At 38.2% G+C, this 27,161-nt stretch overlaps 1 protein-coding gene across 1 annotated transcript in view; it reads left to right on the forward strand.

Annotated features, from left to right (window-relative positions):
* CCDC83 (coiled-coil domain containing 83) overlaps positions 1-27,161 on the forward strand; it is a 60,718-nt gene that overhangs the window by 10,983 nt on the left and 22,574 nt on the right. The window contains exons 4-7 of the mRNA XM_045817822.1: positions 3,284-3,368; positions 12,754-12,916; positions 16,311-16,478; positions 25,479-25,570. Coding sequence (XP_045673778.1) covers positions 3,284-3,368; positions 12,754-12,916; positions 16,311-16,478; positions 25,479-25,570 — 508 coding nt within the window. The remainder of the gene's footprint in view (positions 1-3,283; positions 3,369-12,753; positions 12,917-16,310; positions 16,479-25,478; positions 25,571-27,161) is intronic.

Raw genomic sequence — 27,161 nt, forward strand, 5'->3', positions numbered from 1 at the left:
AGTCTGTTCACGGGAAGCAGCAGAAGGGACTGAGGTCCCACAAAGAATGGAGCAAGAGCCATTGTTCCCTCTTGACCCCACCCCCACATACAATGTCACAACTTAGCGACTGGGGTGCTCTGCCCTGGTGAACACCTAAGGCTCCGCCCCTTACTGTAACAGGAGAGACCAGACCCAAAAAAAAAAAAAAAAGAGAGAGAGTGAGAGAGATGCCTCAAACAGAAGAACAAATCAAAGCCCCAGAACCCATCATTTTAAATGACTGAGAGATAGCCAACCTATCAGATGCACAGTTCAAAACACTGGTGATCAGGAAGCTCACAAAATTGGTTGATTTTGATCACAAATTAGATGAACAAATGCAGGCTACAATAAGAAAAATGAAGGAAAATGCACAGGAAACCAATAGTGATGGGAAGGAAACTGGGACTCAAAACAATAGAGTAGACCAGAAGGAGGAGAGAAACAGCCAAACAGAAAAGAATGGAAAAATAAGAATTCAGAAAAATGAGGAGAAGCTTAGGAACCTCCAGGACATCTTTAAATGTTCCAACATCTGAATTATAGGGGTACCAGAAGGAGAAGAGGAGGAGCAACAAATGGAAAAGTTCTTTGAACAAATAATAAAGGAGAACTTCCTCATTCTGGCAAAGGAAATGGACTTCCAGGAAGTCCAGGAAGTTCAGAGAGTCCCAAAGAAGTTGGACCCAAGAAGAAACACACCAAGGCACATCACAATTACATTAGCCAAGGTAAAAATGAAGGAGAGAATCCTAGAAACAGCAAGAGATAAGGAGACAGTAACCTACAAAGGAGTTCCCATCAGACTGTCAGCTGATTTCTCAAAAGAGATCTTGAAGGCAAGAAGGGGCTGGAAAGAAGTATTCCAAGTCATGAAAGGCAAGCACCTACATCCCAGATTGCTCTATCCAGCAAAGCTTTCATTTAGAATGGAAGGACAGATAAAGTACTTTTCAGATAAGGTCAAGTTAAAGGAGTTCATCATCACCATGCCCTTATTTTATGAAATGTTAAAGGGACTTATCTAAGAAAAAGAAGATAAAAAAATGTATAGTAAAATGACAGCAAACTCACAATTATTAACAACCACACCTAAAACAAAACCAAAAGAAACTAAGCAAACAACTAGAACAGGAATGACCCACAGAAATGGAGATCACATGGAAGGTCAGCAACAGGGGAGTGGGAAGAGGAGAGAGGGGGAAAAGGTATGGTGAATAAGTAGCATAGAATGTAGGTTGAAAATAGATAGGGGGAGGGCAAGAATAGTATGGGAAATGTAGAAGCTAAAGAACTTATGGCACGTGAACATGAACTAATGGAGGGGAATGTGGGTGGGAGAGGGTGTACAGGGTAGAGGGGAGTGAAGGGGGGAAATGGAACAACTGTAATAGCACAATCAATAAAATATATTAAAAAAAAAAAAAGGGAGGTAGAACCCAGGCCCAGAGGCTCAGTTGGTTGGAGCATCCTCCAGTACACCAAAAAAAAGAAAAAAATGTTGTGGGTTTAATTCCCAGTCAGGGCACAAACCTAGGATGCAGGTTCAATCCTGATCAGGGTGAGTGTGGGAAGAAGACAATCAATGTTTCTCATCCACATCGATGTTTTTCTCTCAATAAACATATCCTTGAGTAATAATTTTTTTTAAAAAGGAGGTAGAAGGTGCACTCTTTCAAAATTTGTGTATATCTAAGCTTTAGGTAAGAAGTAAAAGATGGTTTATACTTATCTCTATCTTTATTTGTAACTATTGTGTGGAGGCCAGCCTAACCATAGTAGTTTTTCCATTTACTACTGTTCTCATATCCTGTTATTTTCCCCACAGCATGTATCCCAATGTGTAAATAACATGTCTGTGTGTTTACTTCTTTAGTGTCTAGTAAAATGTAAGCTCTCTGAGGGCAGAGACCATAAAGATACTGTCCGTCACTATCTCTGTATAGCCCAAATGATACTGGGCACGTGGAGGCTGCTCATTACCTCTGTGTTGTATGGGCCACTGCACGGAAGGGAACACTGACAAATTTAACTGTAGAATTTTGGAACTGAAAAGGAAAGATAGAGCTCATCTCCTTTAATTCTCTTATTTATAGAAGAACAAGCAGAGGCCTAAAGAGGTTAAGAGGCAGTTTAGTGGAGAACCAAGCCTAAAAGCCAAGTTTCATATTATCCAAACAGAGCTTTTTTTTTTTCCTGCCACTAAAGGATTTGCTTGTTTTGCTTTCATGTCCCATTTTTCTCATGATTGGGAAAGAAGGGGCCTTATTCTCTCTACTAAATATAAAATGTCACAAGTATAAATGATCATTAGGAGGAAGGGCCGAAGAAGTAAGATTCAAATTCAACTGAAATTGATTAAGTATTTACTTTATGTTAGAAACATTCAGATATGACTTCTTATTTTAATCCTAATAAATCATGTAGGGATGGCTATTGTTATCTCCATTGACAGCATGGAAATTGAGTCTCAGAGAACTGACTTGCCTGAGGTAAGATAGGTAAGAAGAAGCAGGGCAAGCTGGCAAACTGAAGTTCCTCATTCAGTGACCCCTACTCTGCTGTTCACTACCCCACAGAACTGCTATATTTTTGTGTTGTTTTTTTTAATTGAAATATGGGGTTTATATAGAACTATTTCTGTGGCCTTATTTTGGTCTCAGATTTAAAGTTATAAGATTTACTAGGTAAGAGAGATATAAAGATATACTTGACATTTGAAATAGCCATCAAATGGCCTATGCCAAAGCCTTTCTGAACTTCTCTCTCTCATACCTAGCAGATGCTCAATAAGATTTGTGAGTGTTGAAAAAAATGTATGGGTGTCAGGAAAGAAGCTTTTATTATTTATAGGAGAACTGATATATTAATGAACCAATAGGTATGCCTAGTTTACCTTACTATTTCAAGGAGATAAGCACGCCCTCATAAAGTCTTTGTTTTGTCATTTTTGTCTGAACATTTTTAGAATCCTAGAAGGCATGTTTTCAGTGCGCCAACTTCTAGGTTCTTTAATGCTGAATTGTTAATAGACAATTGGAAAGCATCAAGATTACTGCTATGAAATACAAATGGTGATTGATTTAAAAAACTGAACTTATCTCTCTAATACATATTTAAAGAAAGATTTTTATCCTTAAATGGATTTTATAATATATTTAGTACTATATGACAGCTCCAATAATTTAGTTTAATTTTAAAATTCTGTATCACTAATTTTTCTTAAGGAATTGTAACTAATGTTATCTTTTTTCATTATCAGCTGTCAAATAAAGGAAAATGCAGTGGAACGACTGATGGCTCAGATAAAGAAGCTTCGAGAAAAGAACCAGAAGTACCATGAAAGAGTGAGTAGCAGGTTTTAAAGCCCAGATCTAGTCATTACACAAATGCTTTAAAAACTGAATTATGATGAAATATACCCTAGGAAATTATCTTAGTGCTTGTAATGATGAATTTATGTGCTATTTAGTTTTTTGTACAAGTAAGGCAAGAAGGTGCTGCTATTCCTATTATTTTAATTACAATGTCAAAGGAAGTCAGTTTGAATTATGTTATTTAGGTCATGAGGATGTTCAAAGTTTTAAAGCTCTGAAACCACATTAATCTTTTAATTTCTTATTTAACCAAATGATACCACATTGTTTCTTTATTTTTAATTTCTGTTATCTGTTTTCTTTTAGATTTTCAGAGTGTGAACATGTACATTGGTTGAAAAGTACAATCGTAGTTGCTAAAATGACTAAATTAATGTTTAAAATAACGTGTATTTTTTTAATGCTCATTGGACGGAAGACATGCTTATTGATTTTAAAGAGAGAAGGGAGGAAGACAGAGAGGGAGAGAAACACCAATGTGAGAGAGAGACATTGATCAGTTGCCTTTTGTACACGTCCCAACTGAGGATCAAACCAGCAACCTAGGCACGTGTCCTGACCAGGAAGCAAAACCCTGACCTTTTGGTTTATAGATGACGCTCCAACCTACACTGGCCAGGGCAAGATCATATATTGTTCTTACAAAATTAGACTAAAATGAATATCCAAGGAGTGCTGTATATGACTATCAGGACTGAAGACCAACAGAAATAAAGTTTGAAAGCAGTAAATGATAATTAAACTTACCCCCTAAAGCATCTCATGAATGAGGAAATACTGAGGGTGTCCTCTATTAAAACATTCACTTTATATGGACCTTGAAACTTCCATGTTAAATGTTATTTGGGGAGGGGTGTGTTGTCTAAAAAGACTATCAACAAATTTTAATGAAATCTCGGGTCAGAGACCTGAGTCTGCATCCTGACTGCACAACTTACTGCTGATGTTAGTTTGGCCAAAACTGGTGTAAGCCTTGATTCCCTCTTATAGAATGGGATTCCTAGTCATCTTCATAGGGCCAATTTGTTCATTCAGCAGATATTTATCGGTCAAGACAGGCCTTGGTGGTGATATAACTGTGACCCTGACATGGTCTGAATTCTCAAAGAACAGTCACTTGTAATAGGGACAAAAACAAACTCAGGTCTATGGACGAGTGTGGAAAGGGAAATTTGGCCTAGCTACTTGGAGTGAGCTGCTAGCAAGCAGCCAATGGACAGCCTCCCATGGTCAGCACTGGCACTCCTAGGTCAGCTTTGCAACTTCCATATGGTTGTGGAAAGGACAACAGATCAGGACTAAAGACTCACCTTCCCAAAGCCTATCAGTTGGAGCCAGAAACTAAGTTCTTGTTTCTATGAAGATTAATGCAGGAATAAGAGAGGCCTAACTGCTCTTGGGGTGATTAGTGGACCCAGCAGTGCAGTGCATGGAGTGGTCAAGCCTGGCTCCAACTGTATATATCTGTTTTTTCCCACTTAAGCTGTTACTGACCCAGGTTAAGCCACCATCATCTCTTACCCATCCTTCCTCTATCCAGAACATTTTCCACAGTGCGACCAGATTGCCCTTTCAATACTGTAAACCTTTCAGTGCTTAAAGCCTTGCAGTAGCTTCCTATTGCACAAAAATAAAATCCATAGTCCTTACTAAAGTCTTCAGGGCCTTGCAGGGCCTTGACTTCTGACTTCTGCACACCTCTCCCTCCTTGCCTTCAGCCACCCCGCCCTTTGGTTACCACTGCTTCTTTTAAACCTTGGAAAACCCAATCAGTCTCTTGTTTTTGTATCTTTACAATATAGAGGCTATTTTCTCTTCCCAGAATTCTCTTCTCTTGGCTAGATCCTTTTAGTTCCCCCAATCTAGCTGGAATGTTGAGGTTACATGTATTCAAATTGCTAAATTGAATATGACTCACTAGCAAGACACATTTTTCTCTTCAGTAGGTAAAAATTAGAATGTTCCTCTTCTTAATGTGCGTTCAGACTAACACCTACCCATCATCCCTTCTTATGTGTGTTCAGACTAACACCTTGTTTATAATCTTTCACTGTTTGCATTCATTGTTCCACTTACCTCATTTGATATTTCATAGTTCACTGTGTCCACTTCCTTACCTCCCGATTCATTCTTTATTCCTACAGTTCCACCACTGCTGCTCTAGCAACAGTTACTAACAACCAGTTAGCCAGGTCCAATGGACACTTTAGGTAGTTCTGACTTTACCCCGCATCCCTTCAGCCATCACACCGGTCACCTTGAAGCTCTCTGTCCTTTGGGTTCCAGCACATCACTCTCCCAATTCTCTGATCAATTCTTCATGTTTTTTATTCATGTTTTCTTCCTGGACCTATCCCTTTAAGTAGGGTGTTTACCAGTGTTCTGATCCCAAACCTTCTCTCTCAGCCTAACCTCTCTCTGGACCACTTTATTGAACACCACAGCTTCAAACACCATCTCTGTGGTGATCATTCTCATGTGTGCATGTGATGAAATTTCATAATTCTACACACAAAAATTAATGCATATAAAAATGGTGAAAAATAGCATCTCTAGTTTAGTTTAAAACACAGTACCAATGTCAATTTCCTGGTTTTGACAATGTACTATATTAAATATTATCATTGGGGAAAGCTGGGTGAATAGATAGGAAATCTATGTACTATTCTGGCAAATTCTGTTCTTGTTCTTATGAGTCATATAGTTAAAAGGGTAAATGCTCATAAAATGCCTTATAACAAAACAAAACGAATCCCTTTTTGAAGCTTATTTACTGAAACTCCTTTCTTCTGTTTTATAATGTAATCATTATTTTTACCTCAAAAAACAATCAACATCACTTTATAATATAAACACATTTTTAGCACATTAGTAGATCTAAATTTTATTTCAGTTTGTAGCTCAAAATAATTTTTCAGACATAATGAATTTTGTAACATGTCACAAATATTTCCCTTCCATTTGAAACTTATATGGAATTTGGGAAGTTTAATATAGATGCTAAATTTATATATAATGGCAAATAGGATATAATAATGTTTCTACAACATATGATTACATTTTTAGGACATGTGATGCTGTTTTAATTTACAAATAAAAATACCATATTTGAAAAGAATAGTTATTGTGTTAATTTAATGTAACAATTGCATTCCCTTTGAGAAGTATTGTGTTCTGTGAGGAAAGAAAGTTTTCTTTATCTATTATATATTTCTCTATGAATTGTATGTAGTGATTTTTATATTATCAATATCTTTGTAAATGTTTTGCCTATATATCTTGGTAAATATTTTTGATCTGACATTTAATTTAGAGGTTGTTGTTGCCTTACTAAAATTAACTAACATAACTAAAATTAGATATGATTTATTTATTATTGAGAACATACTTGATAAAGTAATTTTCCACTTCTACAAAAAGAAGTAGAAAAGCCCACATTTGGTAAAAGGATTAGCAGTACAGTAGTTTAGCAAGGAATAGTTTCATTGCTATGATTCAAGTTTCTAAAAATATTTCACTTTAAAATAACTTATGTAAAGCCAAAGTAATCCAATTTATTTGTAAGAAAACAAACATGAATCTATTTCATGCAAGAAAATGGAATATTTGAGAATTACTGGAAGAGTAACAAATGGTTTATTTTTCAGCTGCTAATATTGATAGATTACAACCAATAAAATTGAAGCAGTAATCAAAAAACTTCCAACAAACAGAAGTCCTGAACAAGGTGGCTTTACAAGTGAATTTTACCAAACATTCAAAGAAGAATTAATACCTATCTTTCTCAAACTTTTTTCAAAAAATTCAGGAAGAGGTTCTACTCCCAAGCTCATTTTGTGAGGCCAGCATTATTTTCATTCCAAAACCACACAAAGACACTACAAAGAAAGAAAATTATAGGCCACTATCTCTGATGAACATAGATGCTGAAATCCTCAAAACAATATTAGCAAACTGGATTCAGAGATACATTAAAAAGATTTTACACTATGATCAAATGGGATTTATTCCAGGGATACAAGGTTGGTACAATATCCACAGGTCAATAAATGTGATACACAATATAAACAAGATGAAGGATAATGATCACACGATCATATCAATACATGCAGAAAAAGCATTTGATAAAATCCAGCACCCATTTATGATAAAAACTCAGCAGAGTGGGAATAGAAGGAATATACCTAAACATAATAAATGCCATTTATGACAAATACACTGCCAACATCATACTCAACAGATGAAAACTACAAGCATTTCTCATAAGATCAAGAATAAGACAAGGATGTTCACTTTCACCTCTCTTATTCAACATAGTACTAGAAATCCTAGCCACAGCAATCAGACAAGAAGACATAAAAGGCATCCAAATTGTAAAGGAAGAAGTAAAACTATTATTATTTGCAGATGATATGATACTGTACATAGAGAATCCCAAAGATTCCACCAAGAAAATACTAGAACTAATATAAATGAATTCAGCAAAGTATCAGGATACAAAATTAATATCCAGAAATCAGCTACATTTTTATATGGCAATAAAGAACTAACAAAGGGAAATTAAGAAAACAATCTCATTCACAATTGCTTCAAAAGAAATAAAATACCTAGGAATAAATCTAACTAAGGATGTAAAAGATCTGTATTTAGAAAACTATAAGACACTGAGGAAAGAAATTGAAGAAGATACAAATAATTGGAAGCCCATACTGTGTACATGGATAGGATGAATTAACATTGTTAAAATGTCCATACTATCCAAAGCAATCTATAGAATCAAACAATTCCTATCAAGATACTAATGATGTATTTCACAGGACTATAAAAAATATTTCAAAGATTTATATGGAACCACAAAAGGCCCCATATAGCAACAGTGATCCTGAGAAAGAAGAACAAAGTTGGAGGAATCATGCTACCTAATATCAAACTAGATTATAAAGCCATAGTAATCAAAATAGCATGTGACTGGCATAAAAACAGATACACAGATCAATGGAACAGAATAGAGAGCACAGGGATATACCCACAACTTTACAGCCAATTAATATTCTACATTGGAAGCAAGCACATACAGTGGACTAAAGATAGTTATTCAATAAATGTTGTTGGGAAAATAGGACAAATAACTTGCAAAAAAATGAAACTAGACCACCTTTTTATGTCACACACAAGAATAAATTCAAAATGGATTAAAGACAGATATTAGACCTAAAACCACAAAAACCCTGGAAGAAAATATGGGCAGTAAAATCTCAGACATTGCTCATAACAATATTTTATCTCACATATGTCCCCAGGCAAGGGAAGCAATAGAAAAAGTAAACAAATGGAACTACATCAAACTAAAAATTTTTGTCCAGCAAAGGAAACCTTCAACAAAATAAAAAGACAACCTACAAAATGGGAAAACATATTCACTGATACATCTGATAAGGGATTAATACACAAAATTTATAAAAACTTACAAAACTCAACACCAAAAAAACAAACATCCAATTAAAAAATGGGCAAAGACCTGAAAGACACTTCAAAGAGGATATATGATGGCCAATAGTCATATGAAAAGATGTTCAACATTACTAATCATCAGAGAAATGCAAATTAAAAGCACAATGAATTTTGTAATAAAATTATATATGTTAGAAAAATAAAAATAAAACCACAATGAGATACCACTTCACATCTGTCAGAATGGCCATAAAAATAGGCAAATAAATAAATAATAATTCTTCGACTAGCCCTACATTCCGAAGATTTTATCTTGTGTTTCATCCTAAAATGTTTATAGTTTTACCTTTTCCACTTAACTCATGGTCCATTTGAGTTAATTTTTGTACAAATTATAAGACTTAGATCAAGGTCATTTCCCTTCCTCTCCCCCACCTCCACCCTAGAGTAGTGAAATGGCAGAAGGCTCTAAACTTTCTCTTCTTATAAAGGCAATAATCTCATCATTGGGCTCTATCCTGATGACCTCATCTAAACCTAATTCCTTCCCAAAGGCCCCACTGCCAAATATCATCACATTGGGGATGAAGGCTTCAACACATAAATATCCAGGGCAGATATAAACTTCAATCTCTAGCACAGTACTTCATTCCTTTTTAGGGCAGAACAATATTCTGCCTGCATGAATCTGTGTTAAGCCCTTCTACTAAAGTTCTCATTTCAATTATTGTACTTTTTAGATCAAGAATTTCTATTTTTTTTAATAATTTCTTTCTGGCCCTGGCTGGCATAGCTCAGTGGATTGAGTGCGGGCTGCGAACCAAAGCATCGCAGGTTCAATTCCCAATCAGGGCACATGCCTGGGTTGCAGGCCACGGCCCCCAGCAACCACACATTGATGTTTCTCTCTCTCTCTCTCTTTCTCCCTCCCTTTCCTCTCTAAAAATAAATAAATAAATAAAAAGATTCCTGCATGTAAAAAATTTTTTAAAATAATAATAATTTCTTTCTCTTTATTGCTATTTTCTATTTAGAGAGAAATTATTTTCATACTTTCCTGTAGTTCTTTATGTATGGTTTTCTTTAACTCTTTGAATGTATTTTAGATAGCTGATTTAAAGTCTTTGTCCACAGTTTCTATTGACTGCCTTTTTTCCCCTGTGTAGTAAAATTCCCAATAAGAATATGCATGGATCTTACTTTCTTGGGGGTTTTTTTGCATTCCTCATAATTTTTTTGTTGTTGAAAGTCAGAGATTTTTATTACTATAATGTGACAGCTCTGAAGATTAGATTCTCTTCTCTCCCAGAGTTTGTTGTTGTTGCTACTTATTGCCATTGTTGTTTGTTTACTTAGTGACTTTTCTGAACCAATTCTGTGAAACCTATGTTTTTTGTTGTGTGTGGCCACTAAAGTCTTTGTTCACTTAGCTTCGTGGTCAGTTAATGATTGGACAGAATTTTTTTTTAATGTCTCTAAACAATAAATTTCCCAGCCTTTGCTGCAGGCATCTATGTGCTTGCTGGGCCATGACTTCTACACTCAGCCAGTAAACTTACAACTTCACCTTCACCTTAGCTTCTTGCTTCAGCAGGACCTCAAGGTCAGCCAGAGGTGAGTGCTTAGAGCCTTCTTAGGTCTTTCCTAAGCACCTGCACAGCTCTCAGTATGCTCACAGCCTTATACGTGCATGTGACCTTTTAAATTCCTGAGAATATGTCAAAACTCCCTATGGACATCTCTCCAGCTTTCCTTTAAAGTTTTTTTTCCATCAGTTTGTTGTTTTTCCCAGCTGTTATACCACCGCAGGGAGCTATAATGTTTAACAATTGCCTCTGATTGTTTTTGACCAACTTCAATCTGGGAAACGGCTATTCACACAAGCACTGAGTTAGGTCAAAGACAAGGTCTGCTGGTGGGATTTTCCAGGGAACTACCAGATATATTAAATAATGATGGTAATTTGGGGATTGTGCTTTAGAAGAGTTCTGCTCCCCACCACCTTTCTCCCTGACCTGCTAACCCAGGCTGCTAGGCTGCTGGTTTTCCCCAAGACTATAAGGCTCTTGGTTTTCAGAGCAAGGTGAGATGCCACAAAACTCACTGTCCTTACCCACATTCAACTGTTTTTCTTGAATAAATATTCTCTGGAAGTTATCACAAGCCTTTAATTTCCAGAGTTCTGAAAAGTCGATTTTCACAATTTTGCCAGTTTTCTAATTGCTTTTATGGAGGAGAGGATTTTTGGAGGTTTTTATTCAAATATTTCTGCTTATGTCACTCCCAATATGATTTAAAAGAGTAGTTTAGAAGGAAAGAGATTCAGTTTTCAAATTTAGCATATTATGAATCCCTTAATATTAAAAATTATTCAAAGACAATTAATTATGATGTTTAGAATATTGTAAACAAAATATCAGAGAAGTTAAACCACTAAATTTTGAATATCATACCTTTTAATCTTTGTTCCCAATTTTTGAAATTACTAAAAGCCTATCCATCCCAATCCTTTTTTTGGGGGGGGAGGGAGGTCTCTTTTTATCAACACTGAGCATCATAAATTTTATTGCCTATTGCTTTTGTTCAGTTTGTCAAAGTATTAAGTTAAAATTCTAATGCACTGAAATGACAATCAGATCACACATCCTATGAAATAAAGAGGATTAAAGTAACATTAAATCCTAGTTTATTAAACTAATGCTTATTTTGCCAAACAAGTTTAAGAAATCAAGTTTTTCAGTCCTCAAGTTTAAAGTTTGTTGGATTATGTAATAAAGAATGGAGTTTTAGTAGGCTCTAATACTATCAATAAATCATAAATTCGTTATGTTACCTGAAAGAACCATTCTGTCCAAAGTGTGGTTGGTCGGCCAGCAGGCTTGGCATCACCTGGAACTTGTCAGAAATGTGCCACATTTACTGAACCAGAATCTGCATGTTAGCAAGATCCCCTAGGGCCTGGTATACACAGTAAAGCTTGAGAAGCACTGGCCTAAAGAATCAATTTTGGGAGAACAAAATACTCTTAAAGTATCTAAGTTAAGAGTATAAAAGACATGAATATCAGAAATAAAATATAATGTTGAAAAGTTATAGTAAAGAGCATGTTAAATTATAGGCAAATAAGTAATCTTTAAAAAGTATTGAAATATTTAAATATATACATTTTATTATGTATTAAAAAATTGAAGGAGAGACACCAGGGAAGTATTAGAATTTTAAGAGGCCCTAGAAAAATTACAAGGAAAATGTACTGAGTTCACACACACTAAAATATCTCTGCATATACATAATAAGATAGTAATGGCAAGAGTAGGCTCAAAGTTGATGAAATATAAGAAGCTTGGAAACATAGATGAAATAGCCACAGAGGAAACCCAGTCCATATTTTAAGTATGAAGTATTGGAGTGGTGAGTAGCCATCACCCTAAAATAAGAGAAGTAGGGTCATTTGTGAAAAAAGCAAAGAATAATGTAAATGCCACAAAACCAGCCCTTTTTGTCTACTTTGTTCACATGTCTATCCCTAGTGTACAGACAACCGCTTAGCCCCACGGATGCTGACTGAATGACCGGTGAGTGCTGAAGAATGGTGGTGCTAAGCAGAGAAAGGGAACTCCAAGGGCTGATTTTAACGTTCATTGATTCTATTATGGGGTAAGAGACTGGTAGATAAGTAACACAATTTTTTTAATGTAACTTGCTGTCCAATAGTTACCATATTGACGGGTTTAATTTTGTTTTGTACTTCATGTTCCATAAACTTTCAGAGGTATTATTATATAACTCATTTCATTAAATATTTTTTCTCACTTTGCAAGCCTCAACATGTGACTGTGTTTTGAGGAAGGTCAGCATAAACACTTGAGCAGACATAGTTAACTGCTGTTGATTTTCATGACAGAATCGACGCTTAAAGGATGAACAGATTTGGCATATCCGGAACCTACTCAAGGAACTAAGCGAAGAGAAGTCAGAAAAGTCAAAAGTTGTATCAAGAGAGGATGTTGAAACAGCAATGAAGGAGAAGTGGCAGTTTGAAAGAGACCAGGAACAAAACTTAAAAGGTGATTTACGAACTTAGAAAATTATCATAAAGATGAATCAAGTTATTTCTCGAATGCATTAGTGCCTGTTTCCTAATGTTAAAAATGCTGTGAACATGTTTCAGACGGCATCATTATCACCACAACCAGAAACACATGTAGGTGAATGAACAGGAGGGGGAAATAAAGCAGCAGAGACACTGAAATCAAGTGAGGAGGAGGAGTAAGGACAGTGATCAAAAACAAAGACACTTGGAAGCCACCTGATTGTCACACACTGGACAATATCCTGTTAGACACTCTGACCTCCTCATGGTGGGGATTTGTTCTTTCTTTTGGGAAATTCTCTTGTTTGGTGGCTTCGCTGGCTTCAGTGTCAGTTCCGACTTGGGAATGATTAAGCGAGTATAACCATGAAGCTCCCCCAGCCCTATATCTCCATATGGAGCTAGGCTCCTTCTCCCACACCCATTTAGATGGGGAAAGAGGGATTAGAGTTGGGGAAAAGGCAGTTTGGAGGACATGGAGAGAAATGATGCGAGGTGCAGAATATGAAGTACCCAGAACGTACCCTTGCCACGGGGCTTAGGAAATAGCACGATCCTGGGGGTAAGTCACACACACAGTTTTGACACTTACATTTTTTTAAATTCCTATTCCTTTATCTCAGACATCCTGCCAAAATTTCTAAAACCACTTTTGCCAGAACCCCTATAAATATCATATCTGCTAGGAAGCTGGAAAACGTGGCAAAGAGACTTGAGTGCTATCAGGAAGTAGTACTAGAAGCTGGGAGGCAAAACGAGGGACAAGATTTTCCTGAATTTCTCCAGTATTTCAGAGAGCCTACATATCCAAGCACTTTGCACAGAGCAGGCATTCCATTCATAGATAACTTGTTGTTTTGACTGAAATAGTTACCAACACCAAACATTACTCAGCAAACTTCATTTTTCAGGGTTTCCAAAATTGTTCCCATAAACTTCCACCTACCCAGGTCCCTTTATGGGCAACAGTGATGTAATGAGATGATAGATGCTGTATTGTGTGGGTTCCTCTCCAGGAAAGTTTTGCTTATGTTTGGGAGGAATACTTTAATAAATCCCTTGAGATGGGAGTGAGACCAAAACAGATACTACTCAGATGTGCTCACTGAACTGCCTTCAAATCAGAATGGGCCAGTGAGGTGTGCCTGTTTATGGTTTGGACTCGTTCAGGGTGCGTATGTCACACCAGACTGGGGCCCAGCCGGATGACTGAGCACAGCAAAGCAGGCCTGGGCATGAGTGTGGTCCAAGGAAGAAAGCAGCCCACAGATGCCAAGGAAGAGAGGGGAAGGGAGAGAACAGATGTGTCTGAAAAGGATTCCTCAGGCAGTTATGTTATGTACCAGGTAGTCACTTGCAACTGGCTCTGGTTTGTGGAGAGCAGCCCTCCCATCATGTGGCAGCTCGTTTCAAGGCAGAGTCTCAGCCCCACCCAGACCTGGTGAATCAGAATCTGCATCAGACAAGATCCTAGGGGATTCTTATGCACAGCAAGGTTTGAGAGGTACTGATGTAACCTCTTTTTTCCAGCTCCAGTTAGGACTCTTTCAGTTACAAGGATAAAAATCTAACACAAACTAGCATAAGCATAAAGAGGAAGGCACTTTTTTCACATAACCAAGCAGAAAACACAGGGTGACCCAGAGCTTCACATGCTGTCAGATCCAAGCTTTTTGTTTCAACCCCGCCCCCATCTCTCTCCTCTCTCTCCCCTTCCCTCATTCTCCCTGCCTCCTTCATCCCTCTCCTCTCTCTGTCCTCTCCCTGAAAGTTGGCTCCTTTTTCTCAGGCTGTTGTCCCCATGAGGCTGGAATACTAACTATAGACGTCTCTGACTTTACACCCTTATAACCTCAAAATGGAGATCAAAGAGCCATGTTTTCTACCAGTTTCAATAAAAATATTTCTGTGGAAGGACTCTGAGCATGTGCCTAGCTTGGGACACACACTCATTCCTGGGCCAGTCCCTGTGGTCAGGGAAAGGGACCACTGTAACTGGCCACATACAGGGTGGGGCAAGAGTAGTTTCACAGTTTCGAGTATGTGAAACACAGTTTATTCTTGTGTTATTATTTTTTAATTACAGTATTATCTTCCACACAAACTACCATAAACCTATTTATGCCCCACTGTATATTTGACAAGGAGTAGGAAAAGCATGTTACAAGATTGGAAGTGAAGAGGGGTTGTGGAAAAGTAGAACAGCCACTACATCCATCTCTCTTTCAACATCTTCGATGATGATAACCAGCATGCCGCCCCCCTGCCCCCGAAGCTGACCATGGCACAGGGCTGAGGCAGCAATAGTCTGCTCAAATAAGAGGATGGCTGGCCATCTGGGTTATAGGAGCATTAATTGTTTAATGACAATAACAAGTGCCATTTATTAAGAGATTTAAAAATATAATCTTACATCTTTGGCAAAAGACGTGTCTGGTGTCCTTTTGGAGCATCAGACTGAAGTACATCCCTCTGGTCTGATTGGAATGCTTCAGTCATTCCATAAGTGTTTTCTAGGACCAATTAAGTGCCAGCCTCTTGCTAAGTGCTGGATTTACGGAGCTGGGTAAGATGTGGCATCACTGTCACGGCGCTCTCAGATAAGATGGTGTGTGGCAGTAAGCCAAATAGCCATTAAATTCATTGCACCTGGCTCTCTGTAATGCTTCTTTTTCCAAAATACTCAGCAGCATAATATTCAGCCTAAAGATTGAGTAGCATGTCATGATTCTCAGGTGTTCCAGGGCAAACTGAGAGCTTATGTGGTTCAGATCTGGCAATATTTGTACATATTTAATTAGGAGACTTATCTTTCACCCTGAAGTTGTACAAGTGAGAGTGGGGAAAACATGTTGGCATGACTGTCATGTACTGTCATTCCACACAAATGAACTTTAGAAAACAGGCTCACACAACTTATTCATAGAAGGGGTCGCCAAGGACTACAGAATCATATAAGGTAAAATCACTTTGCCCAGAGGCATAATGGCCAGAAAAATGACAATTTACTAATAAAATGTATATGTGACCTAATATATTGTACAAGATAGGACCCTTACAATGTCACAATGAAAACGTGTGGGTCCTAGGCATATAGCTTAATCATCTATTACAGCTCTCATTCACAGCCCAAAACCACACATCTACTTTAGAATTAGAATTTTAATTTTACTTAGAGTTTGAATCATGGGGGTAGTTAAACAACAGTTTGAATAGTTTAGATTTCCTTCAATTGTAGATATAAAAGTGGATTTATGAGATAATAGCATTTTAACATCAGAGCCTAACTTCATAAAAAATCAGATTGCAACATATGATGGTTACAAGGACAGTAGGAATGACATGGTGTTTTGATTTTCTTTCAACAGATATGCGCTTGCAAATAAGTAATGCTGAGAAACTATTTCTTGAGAAACTCAGTGAGAAGGAATACTGGGAAGAGTACAAGAATGTAGGGAGTAAACAACATGCTAAACTCATCATCTCCTTACAAAATGACATCAATAAAGTTAAAGAGAATGCAGAGAAAATGTCAGGTCAGTTGCAACAAAGTTAGCTCAAGTTCAGTACAACACCCTTTAGAAGGTGGACATTTGATGGAAGAAAAAAAAGAGTGGTACTCCCTGAATCATTTGCTCCTCTCTGCTGGGTCAGTTCAAACAGTTTGAGCCCAAGGGCAGAGGTGGAGGGAGGACACTGAGAAACTGTCCCAGGACCACCTACGAAACCGGGAAGGGGAAGTAAAGGGAAAGGAGGCAGGGTGGAGAAACTGTCATCTAGGAAGAAGTTTCATTCAGTGGGTGGTGTCTGTGTGCTCCTACACCTGGGTCTGAGGTAAGTTCGCTGAGGCTGGAGGATCCTGGGCCTGTGTGATGTTAGGAAATTTACCTGAAGCAAGCTAAAGCAACCTCAGGTAAATACTAAGCTCTAATCAGAAAAGACTGGAGAATGAATACAAGAGGGGAAGTGAAGAGGGTATGGAGCAGATAACATTAGGCGTGATGAAGCTTAACAGGACTGGTTCTGGGAACCGTGAGGTCCCCTGTCTGTGACTGTGACTAGCATAGTGGCTTAAATGAACACCGGAGACCCAGAGACAGGAAAGCCATAGGATAGAGCGAATGGAAGCAATCTAGCCTGAAAGGACACTGTGGGTGGATGGCAGTGGTGAGCCCAGTGGGTGATGGTGCCCCGCACTGCAGGGGGGTCCTGTAAGGTTGTTCCCATCGTCCCAGGCTGAGAGCCTGTCCGGACACTCCACTTCTAGACCAATGTTTATGTGAGTTTCTCAGCTAGAGGTCTCTGCACCATAACGGTAGTATAAATTTGGCCCCAAATTAGACTGGGCTTGGAATTACACTTTTTCAAAAATGTGTTCTTATCCCCAAAAGAAAAGTGCAGAGTGAGAACATGATACCTTCCTACTCCTGTCTGTTCCCCAGCCACTCAGTCTTCTCTCTAGATAAAACCACGATTACCAGTTTCTTATGTAGCCTTTCAGAAAGATTACACATGCGTAAACAAACAGCATGCCACAAAATGTGATTTTTCGCATAATATGGACAGCATGTTGTATTAGTATTTCCCTCATTCTTCCAATGGCCACTGTGTTGTGTTGTACTATATAACCAGTCCCCTACTCATAAGCATTTAGGCCATTCACTGTCTTTGACTATTACAAATAATGCTACGGTGAGTACCCTTATACATGTCTCATTTTACAGTGATGACTACCCTTATATTTCATGCAGTTTCATTTATGTGTATCTCTAAGGAGAAATGGCTGGCCCAAGCAGTCCATTTATTTTTATTTTGATAGGCCTGGCCCTCCATACAGGTTGTACTGTTTATTCCTGGTGTGCCTGGGGATGCTTTTTCCCCACATCTTCAGTGACAGGGGATATTACCCAACTCTTTGTTCTTTGTTAGCCTTGAAAGTAGAAAACTGTATCCCGCTGTAGCTTTGATTTACATTTCTCTTATAAGCACTTGTGAGTACCTTCTCCTAAGTTCAAAAACCATGCGAATTTTCCTTCATTTGAACCAGCTGTTTTACACACTTTGCCCACTTTTCTACTGTGTTGTCGAACACTTCACATTTTCAGGAAATTAGTTCTTTAACAGTGATAGAAGCTACAAATGTCTTTCCCATTTGTCATTAGTCTTTCATTTGTGGGGTGTATGTATGAGAAAATTTTGTAGTCTTATATTTAAATTTGTGATTTTTTTTGAGGTAGGAAACCAATTTTATTTTTTGCCAGATGTCCCAGCACCATTTCTACCCTACTGATCTGAGGTGCTGATTTTGTCTACTTTAATTTCCCATTTGTATTTGGATATCTTTAAGTACTTTCTATTCTGTTTTAATCTATGTATTTGTGCACCAGTACCATACTTTTAAATAGTTATTGTTCTGGAGTGTTTAAAATATTTTAAAATTTTACCCAGATTTTTTTTAAGATTGTATTTATTTTTAGATAGAGGGGAAAGGAGGGAGAAAGAAAGGGAGAGAAACACCAATGTGTGGTTGCCTCTTGCACACCCCCTGCTGGGGACCTGGCCCACAACCCAGGCATGTGCCCTGACTAGGAATCAAACCAGCCACCCTGTGGTTCACAGGCCAGCACTCAGTCCACTGGGCCCCACCAGCCAGGGCCCAGTTTCTTTATTTTACATTTTTAAAGCAGACAGAGTGATCTCCTCAAGTAAACTCAACTCATTATTTTTTTAACTTTATTTTTATTATTGACACTGTTGCAGGTGTCCCTATTTTCTCCCACTTTCCGCACCTCCACCCAGCCCCACCCTCAACCCCATTATCTAGATCAGACATTTGGATAATTTGTTTCAGCTAAAATTTTTCATGCTGTTGTATCCAACTTTGGGGTGGTGGTATTAACATTTATATGTTGAACTATTGTACTTATTGGTTGTGCCTCAGTTTATAGCCCCACTTTGGTATCATGGGAAAATGGATGTGATGGGCTTCCTTTTCTGCCATTCATTTCTCCCACTTATGCAGCAGCAACTCTTCCCCAAAGCGTTAAAGCACTTCGGGGGCCACAAATTGGACACAGTGATTACGAGGAGAACTCCTAAATCATTTTGTGTGCAACCTTAGTACCAGCCTCCCCTCTTCTTCTGCCACTCCCCCCATTCTTCCATGATTTCTCTGGAAATCTCTTCCCAAACCCATAATTATGGGGTTCATGTTAGTTAAATTGCTTCACTTGTGATGATCAAGTATTTTAGAAAAAAGAGGGTTTGCTGAAAGTGAAACAGAATGTTAAAATGAAACTTCTTCAGTCTCACTTTAAACTGGGGTGGCTATGTAATGGATACCACGTTTCAAAGTAAAGTGAGATACTACTGTGCAAACCTGCAATATGATGAAACAGAAAAATGGTTCCACACTTCCAAACACTGAATTCCAGTCTATAAAAAAAGTTGGAGAGGCCAAGAAAAGATGATCAGAAATTAGGGGATAGTTTTTTCAAAGAGCTTATGGTATGCTGTAAGTTCTACACTGTCCCCCAAAGGGACAGGTGAAGGGTAATCCTTCCTTCACCTCAAATCAAGATAGAAAGTTTTGCCTTGGTTGGTGTGGCTCAGTGGATTGAGTGCCAGCCTGTGAACCGAAAAGTGTTGCCATTTCAATTCCCAGCCAGGGCACATGCCTGGGTTGTAGGCCGGGTCTCCAGTTGGAGGCACTCAAGAGGCAACCACACATTGATGTTTCTCTGCCTCTCTTTCTCCCTCCCTCCCCCTCTCTCTGAAAAAAATGAAATAAAATATATTTTTAAAAAAAGATGTGAAGTTTTCAAGGAATTTCCTCAGACTGTTCAATATGTGTCCCCTCCAGTATAGGGGACATTCAGATCTATTTTATGACTCATTCCTGGGAAATCCATGGGGTGTGTGGCTGACTAGCTAGTAGTTCTGACAGCAGAGCTAAGAAGAGGTGGCTGCTGCCCTGGCCTAGGCCTGTGTCTTAGTCCACGTGGGCTGCTATAACAAAGTACCGTAGACTAGGTGGCTTATAAAAAACAGAAATTTATCTCTCACAGACCTGGAGGCTGAGAAGTTCAGGTCAAGGTACCAGCAGATTCAGTGTCTGGTGAGAGAACCCGCTTCCTGATTCATAGGTGGCCAGCTTTGCACTCAGTCCTCAAGGTGGAAGGAGCAGGGAAGCTCTCTGGGCTTCTATAAGCCTGTATGTGTGGGAGGGAGGAGGAGATTAACAGCCAGAGGCCAAAAGAAAAATTGTTAGTCAACCTCCAAGGACAATACATCCCCTGCAGGAAGGAAATGCAGGTCAAATATAACTAGCAATGAGGAAGGTGGTCCTCTGAAAAATAATAGCAATGCCCCACGAGAGGAGGAATCAACCTTAAATGCCAGTGAGGACCAGAAAGGGAAACATTTGCTTGGGGTAGTGTCAGACAGGTGAGAGCTTTTTGTCCCTTTCCACACTTTAGCCAGAAGGCGATGTTAGGATATTGGATATAGGAAACTGGTCACTGATCATTTAGGACACATTCATTCTCTTAACAAAGGGAAAGGAAACCTTAGATTAGGCACAGGAATAGAAAAAGGGTGGGGTTATTACAAGTCATTAGATATTAGAGTCACAGATCACTTTTACGTTTTGTCCTTCACCAGGTGCACAGGACAGGGACCCATAGAAGTTCTTTGTGCACTGGCAGTGAGTTAAAAGACTTGGGTTCAGGTCCACTTACAAAAAATATTACTTCTTGAAGCCACAGTTTCCTCCTCTGTAAAATAAGAGTCCCTTGGTGATCTCCAAGAGAACTCACATTTCCAGCACCTGTTTTCTACACCTCATCTAACCCTTACAAGTCCCTTTGAATTAGCTATCACTGTGCACTTAAAGATGAGGAAACAAGATGCCCAGAGAAGCTAATTGCCTTGACCAAACTCACAAGCTTAGTAAGTAGTGGAAATGCGATTTGAACCCATGTGTAACACCAAACCAATAAGCTTCAATAGTCCTCCCAGCTCCGTGATTTGGTGAGGTAGGGATGGCTCTCTGATATACACTGTGCCTGAGAAATTGCTGCATGGCAACTATTGCCACCTGCCCTTGCTCAGTTTTCTCCAGATGGGGCGGAAGGGAGGCCACTGCCACTGGAGAGAATCAGCACAATAAAGCTGCATGACACTATGACACCAGAAGTATGTGAAGAGTAGACAGCAAACTCCCAAAAAGCTGTGGAGGAGTAAACAAAGCACAGCTAGATACATCAGAGAAAGCGGAACAATGGAAAGCAAAGCCTCAGCCAGGGTGGTTTTTCGGTCAGCTTCTGAGAAGTACCACATTAAACTGGGCATCTGAGCAGCCAAGAGTCTAAAGGCACAAGGTCATAATCCCCCAAGCTCCCACTTGCACAGGAGTTTGCTCAAACTTTTATGAGAAGGGGGCTTTTATATACTCTCAGTTTCTCTGGCTGTATTCACAAATGAATAATTAATAGTTGTTACCTGAAACATCATCTGAATCACAAAGGATAACAATGAGATCTTCACATCCTCTCTTGTGCTGGTTGTTCTGCTTTTCAGAAGAAAAACAGTCCATACAATTTTTTATGGAATTTGAAACAGAGTTGGATGTTACTACTGCTTTTTCAGTATGAAAATGGCAAGTGAGAGAGCTACAACTTTAGTCAGAGCATATTTGGTCATCTATTTTTTATGATTTACAGCAAGAATCAATATTTCATGCTATCGAGCTCCAGGTTTTATGGTTTCTTTTAGATGCTAAGAATGTAAAATTTATTATGTCTAACCTCCTGATACATTGCAACTTTTAGACTGATTTTTGTGTTTTTTGGGGTAGAAGTTTCAAATAATACCCAGCATTAGTCTAGTGGGCTACATCCTGAATTGAAAAAGAAATTCTATCAGAAATGAGATGGGAATGATTGATATATTCAAGCAATGACTTCAAATGAGTAAGAATAATACAGGTTATGGAGATGGGCATATGTAGGCTGGAATAATGAAGAAGTCTGTTTTCTTATTCTCCAGATGTCAAGTTAGACTAGTTCCCAAGACCTCATGAACTCTCTTGTTTATAAATCACTGCCTCAGTCAGACACTCTTGTTTCAACTCCACTAGAGGCAGAAACTGAGCATCCCAACCCCTTTCTGGCCACTCCACAACCTGGGAAGCTCTCCCCTTCTCCCTTTTTACTCCTCCTCCTCATCCTCACCAAAGTTGTCACTGAAAGTTGCTATCATTGGCTGCGGTCGCCCTGTGCTGAAGCCTCAGATCACTGCCTGGCAAAGACTTGCAATTTGCCAAATTTAATTTTCTTCAAAGCATTTTTAATATCTGTTCTATCCCAGGGACTGCAGTAATAGAAAGATATGGAATCGCATACTGTGTTCATGGATAGGAAGAATTAACATCATTAAAATGTCCATGCTACCCATAGCAATCTATAGATTCAATACAATTCCTATCAAGACACCAATGATGTATTTCGCAGAACTAAAACAAATATTTCAAAGATTTATATGGAACCACAAAAGGCCCCAAATAACAACAACAATCTTGGGAAAGAACAAAGTTGGAGAAATCACACTATCCAATGTCCAACTATACTATAAAGCCATAGTAGTCAAAACAGCATGGGACTGGCATAAAAACAGACACATAGATCAATGGAACAGAATAGAGAACCCAGTAATAAACCCACACCTTCATAGCCAATTAGTATTTAACAGAGGAAGCAAGCACATACAATGGGCTAAAGATAGTTTATTCAAAAATGGTATTGGGAAAATTGGACAGATATGTGCAGAAAAGTGAAACTAGACCCCTTCTTATGCCACACACAAGAATAAATTCAAAATTGATTAAAGACTTAAATGTCAGGCCTGAAACCATAAAATTTCTAGAAGAAAACATAGGCAGTAAAACCTTGGACATTGCTCATAGCAATATTTTATTTGCTATATCCCCTCAGGCAAGGAAAACAAAAATAAAATAAAATAAATGGGACTATTTCAAACTAAAAAGCTTTTGTTTGGCAAAGGAAACTTTCAACAAAATAAAAAGACAACCCACTGAATAGAAGAATGTGTTCACAGATATATTTGATAAGGGGTAAATATTCAAAATCTATAAAGAACTTATAAAACTCAACACCAAAAAAACCCCATACAATCCTATTTAAAAAACAGGCAAAGGACATGAATAGACACTTCCCCAAAGAAGACATATGATAGCCAATAGTCATATGAAAAGATGTTCAATGTCACTAATCATCAGAGAAATGCAAACTAAAACCACAATTAGCAGCTCACACCTGTCAGAATGGCCATCATCAATAAATCAACAAAGAACAAGTGCTGGTGAAGATGTGGAGAAAGGGGAACCTTTTGCACTGTTGGTAAGAATACACACTGGTGCAGCCACTGTGGAAAGCAGTATGGAGTTACCTCAAAAAGTTAAAAATGGAACTGCTTTATGACCCAGCAACTCTACTTCTGGGAATTTATCTGAAGAAACCTGAAACACTAATTTGAAACAGCATAAGCATCCTTATGTTCATTGCAGCTTTATTTAAAATCATCAAGCTATGGAAGCAGCCCAAGGGTCCATCAGTAGATGAGTAGATAAAACAACTATGGGACATTTACACAACATGTACCAGCTTATAAAAAAGAAGAAAATTGTACCCTTTGTGACAGTATGGATGGACCTGGAGAACATTATACTAAGTGAATTAAACCAGTCAGAGAAAGACAAATATCATATGATTTCATTCATATGTGGAATCTAATGAACAAACTGAACTTACAAGGAAAACAGAGAGACGCGTAGATGGAGAACATGCCGACAGCTCTTGGAGGGAAGGTAAAGGGATGGAGGGATTGAGCAAAAAGGAAAAGGACTCATGAGGTGGACAACAGTGTGGTGATTGCAGAGGGGAGGGAGTATAAGGGGGATAAAAGGTAATGGAAAAAATACAATAAAAAAAAGAAAGATATGGAAGAGAAGATTTTACACTCTGCTTTCTGAGTTTTCACCTATTAGGAGAAGCAGTTATGCCAGTACAAAGTACAGATGAGGGCTGAATAACTTGTGCCTAGCTCCCTGGCTGTCTCTCCAGAGTGTTAGTTTGGCTTCAAGCTATTGAAAGACCAGACCTGCAGATCTCCCCTGCTGTAGTTGTAGACCCCTGAGTTCTGCTTTGGCTGACTTATCTATAGAGAAAATTTTCCCTTTAAAACAATGTCCTAAATGGCAGCTGGGTTCCACACTACTGTTGGTATTGTACAATACTATTGTCTGGTTACAGAATAAACTAAATGGGTCTCTGTGGAACAGTCCAAAAATCCAGCAACTATAATTGTCAACATCATTTGTATGGAAAAATACTTTCTAACTTCCAAATATGTATCCTTCAGGCATTATAAATATAGCATAGATGTTATCATAAAACAAAACTAACTTTGATTGTTCTTGGATTTGGAGTAGTCCAGTTCCTTCCTGTTGCACATGGTTGACTTGCTCACTTAATTCAATGTTTGCTCAAATGTTACCTCCTCCAAAAAGCTTCCTCTGGTCACCCTATCTAAAGTAGAGAATGTTAGTTTTTCTTCATCACACACATCTCCACCTGAAACATTGATTTGCTTGTTCATCTATTTATGGTCTGGCTTCCCACTAGAACGTACATGTCAGAAAGGCAGAGGTTTGTCTCTTCTCTGCCAGTAGTATCAGTGCCTTAGATAGTGTCCCATACATCAAAACAGCTTGGTGATGATTTATTGTATGAAACAATGAGTAAGATGGACTGATTGTTCCAGCTTCACTTCTCTCACTCTGTAAAGCAGCCTTAATGTCACCGCACCTCACTTTCCCTACACAGGGGCGTTGATTGCATGATCTCTAAGCAACTTTCAAGGTTTTAAATTTTATGATCCTTTGCTCTCTCAATTCTAACATCTGTAACCGAAGGAAGCCCAGTGAGGATAGAGAATCTGCCCTTCTTCATCTCTGTCCTCTTTCTTCCTCTGAGCCTCAGAACCAAGTCTACAGCCTTTCAGAAATAGCTCTTCCGTCGTTCTCTCTCCTCATGATGTCCTTCCTGCCCCAGGAAATGCGTGCCAAGAATAGTGGGAATTTAGTTAGATGAAGTCAGAGGTACAGGATGCTACTCAAGCATGTAATCAAAACTTCTTTATGTGTCTGTTGTGGAATCAGACGTTGTGTGATATAAACGGCAGATTGAAAACTCTGCCTTTGGAGAGACAGTCCTTTCAAAGTACAGATATTCTTGGGAGAGATGTCATCTTAAATTGATTCATGTTAAGGTGTGAGAAAGTGATTGGGGCATTCTGCTAGTTGAAGGTACTAGATGCTTTAGTAAAAGCGTACCCTGAAAATTCAGGGCAAAAATGTGTACGAAAGGAGAGGCAAAGAGCATGAAAGATAAAATTTACTGACATCATAGTTTTACCTAGGGTCGGTGTTGTTATAGCTTCTAATTTTCTTTTTAAAGAACAGTATAAAATCACTCTGGAAGATGCTAGAAAAAAAATAATCAGAGAAACTTTGTTGCAACTGGACCAAAAGAAGGAATGGGCCACAGAGGTATATTTAAATTTTCTTATTTAAAAAATTTTTCCCCTTATTTTTTCTTGTGGTATATTTTAATAGTTAAAAACTTGGGATCTTAAGTTAGGAGTTCTAATTTAAATTACAGTTTTACCACTTATTGGGTGTATAAACTAAATTTGTTACTTGACTTTTCAGGGTTTTGGTTTTTAAATAATAATATTTACCTTTAAAGAATAATGAGGATTAGCCCTGGCTGGCGTAGCTCAGTGGATGGAGCGCGGGCTGGGAACCAAAGTGTCCCAGGTTCGATTCCCAGCCAGGGTACATTGCTGGGTTGCAGGCCATAACCCCCAGCAACCGCACATTGATCTCTCTCTCTCTCTCTCTCTCTCTCTCTCTCTCTCTCTCTCTCCCCTCCCTTCCCTCTCTAAAAATAAATAAATAAAATCTTTAAAAAAAAAAAGAATAATGAGGATTGAATGTGATGACTTAAGTAGCACAGTGCTTCATCAGGAACATGAGCTCAGTAAATTATTACTCATTTTTTTTGTGTGTTTTTTTAATAATCTTTTTTTAAAAGATTTTATTTATTTACTTTTAGAGAGGGAAGGGAGAGAGAGAGAGAGAGAGACATCAATGTGCGGTTGCTGGGGGTCATGGCCTGCAACCCAGGCATGTACCCTGACTGGGAATCGAACCTGCGACACTTTGGTTTGCAGCCCGCGCTCAATCCACTGAGCTACACCAGCCAGGGCTACTCATTTGTTCTTAAATATAATAACAATGGCTATAAAAATTATTAAATACAGTTGTGGATGAATTATATAGAATGAAATATAATTTGTCTAAAAAGTACTTTCTTCAATATCCAAACCTAAGAGAGTATACTTTACATTGCTAGAGCTTAAAAAATTTAGGGTATTAAAAAATATTTAAGATATTATTTCTAATCGTATGTTTTTTAATTTCTTTGTTTGGCCAAAATCTGATTTTTTTTCACTGTCCTTCCCCTGCCCCTAAAATATCTCCAAAATCAGTGAGGTCCCCATTGGGACTGTCTTTTCATCTGGAACATTCCTTCTTCAGAATCATAAATATCTGGTCTTTTCTAGAGTTTTTCATTGAATTTCAGTTGCAACTGTTTGTTGCTTCCCTGTTGGTTCAATTGTTCTTTTACTGTTATTATTCTATTGTATGATCTTTACTGATTTATACAAATACAGAAGGTTATGAAAAACTGACCAGTGGTTTGTCTGCCCACTCAGTTGGGCCACTTTGTGACTAAATATGACAAAATGGTGAAACCAACAATTAATTGGTCTGACTGAAGTTGAGATGATTCAAATGTATATGTGGATCAAATATGCTTTAAGTATACATACTCAATATATGATGAGGACTGTTTTGCTGTTCCTAGCATTTTACATTTAAATCTCTCGATAATTCTATAAAGGAGGGACTTGCTAATGAGGAGACAGAGGCACAGAAAAATTTTGTGACTTGCTGAGAGCAAGTGGCAGAATCAAGATGCAATCCAAGATGTCCCCTTGAGAACATCGCTCTTGCTCAATACACCGTACATTTTCTTGTGTGGTCGAAGTTGAAAACCACTACTCCATTGGTA

The sequence above is a fragment of the Phyllostomus hastatus genome, unplaced genomic scaffold (assembly GCF_019186645.2).
Source record: "Phyllostomus hastatus isolate PE091 unplaced genomic scaffold, TTU_PhHast_1.1 phas_scaffold_317, whole genome shotgun sequence".
Taxonomy (NCBI): domain Eukaryota; kingdom Metazoa; phylum Chordata; class Mammalia; order Chiroptera; family Phyllostomidae; genus Phyllostomus; species Phyllostomus hastatus.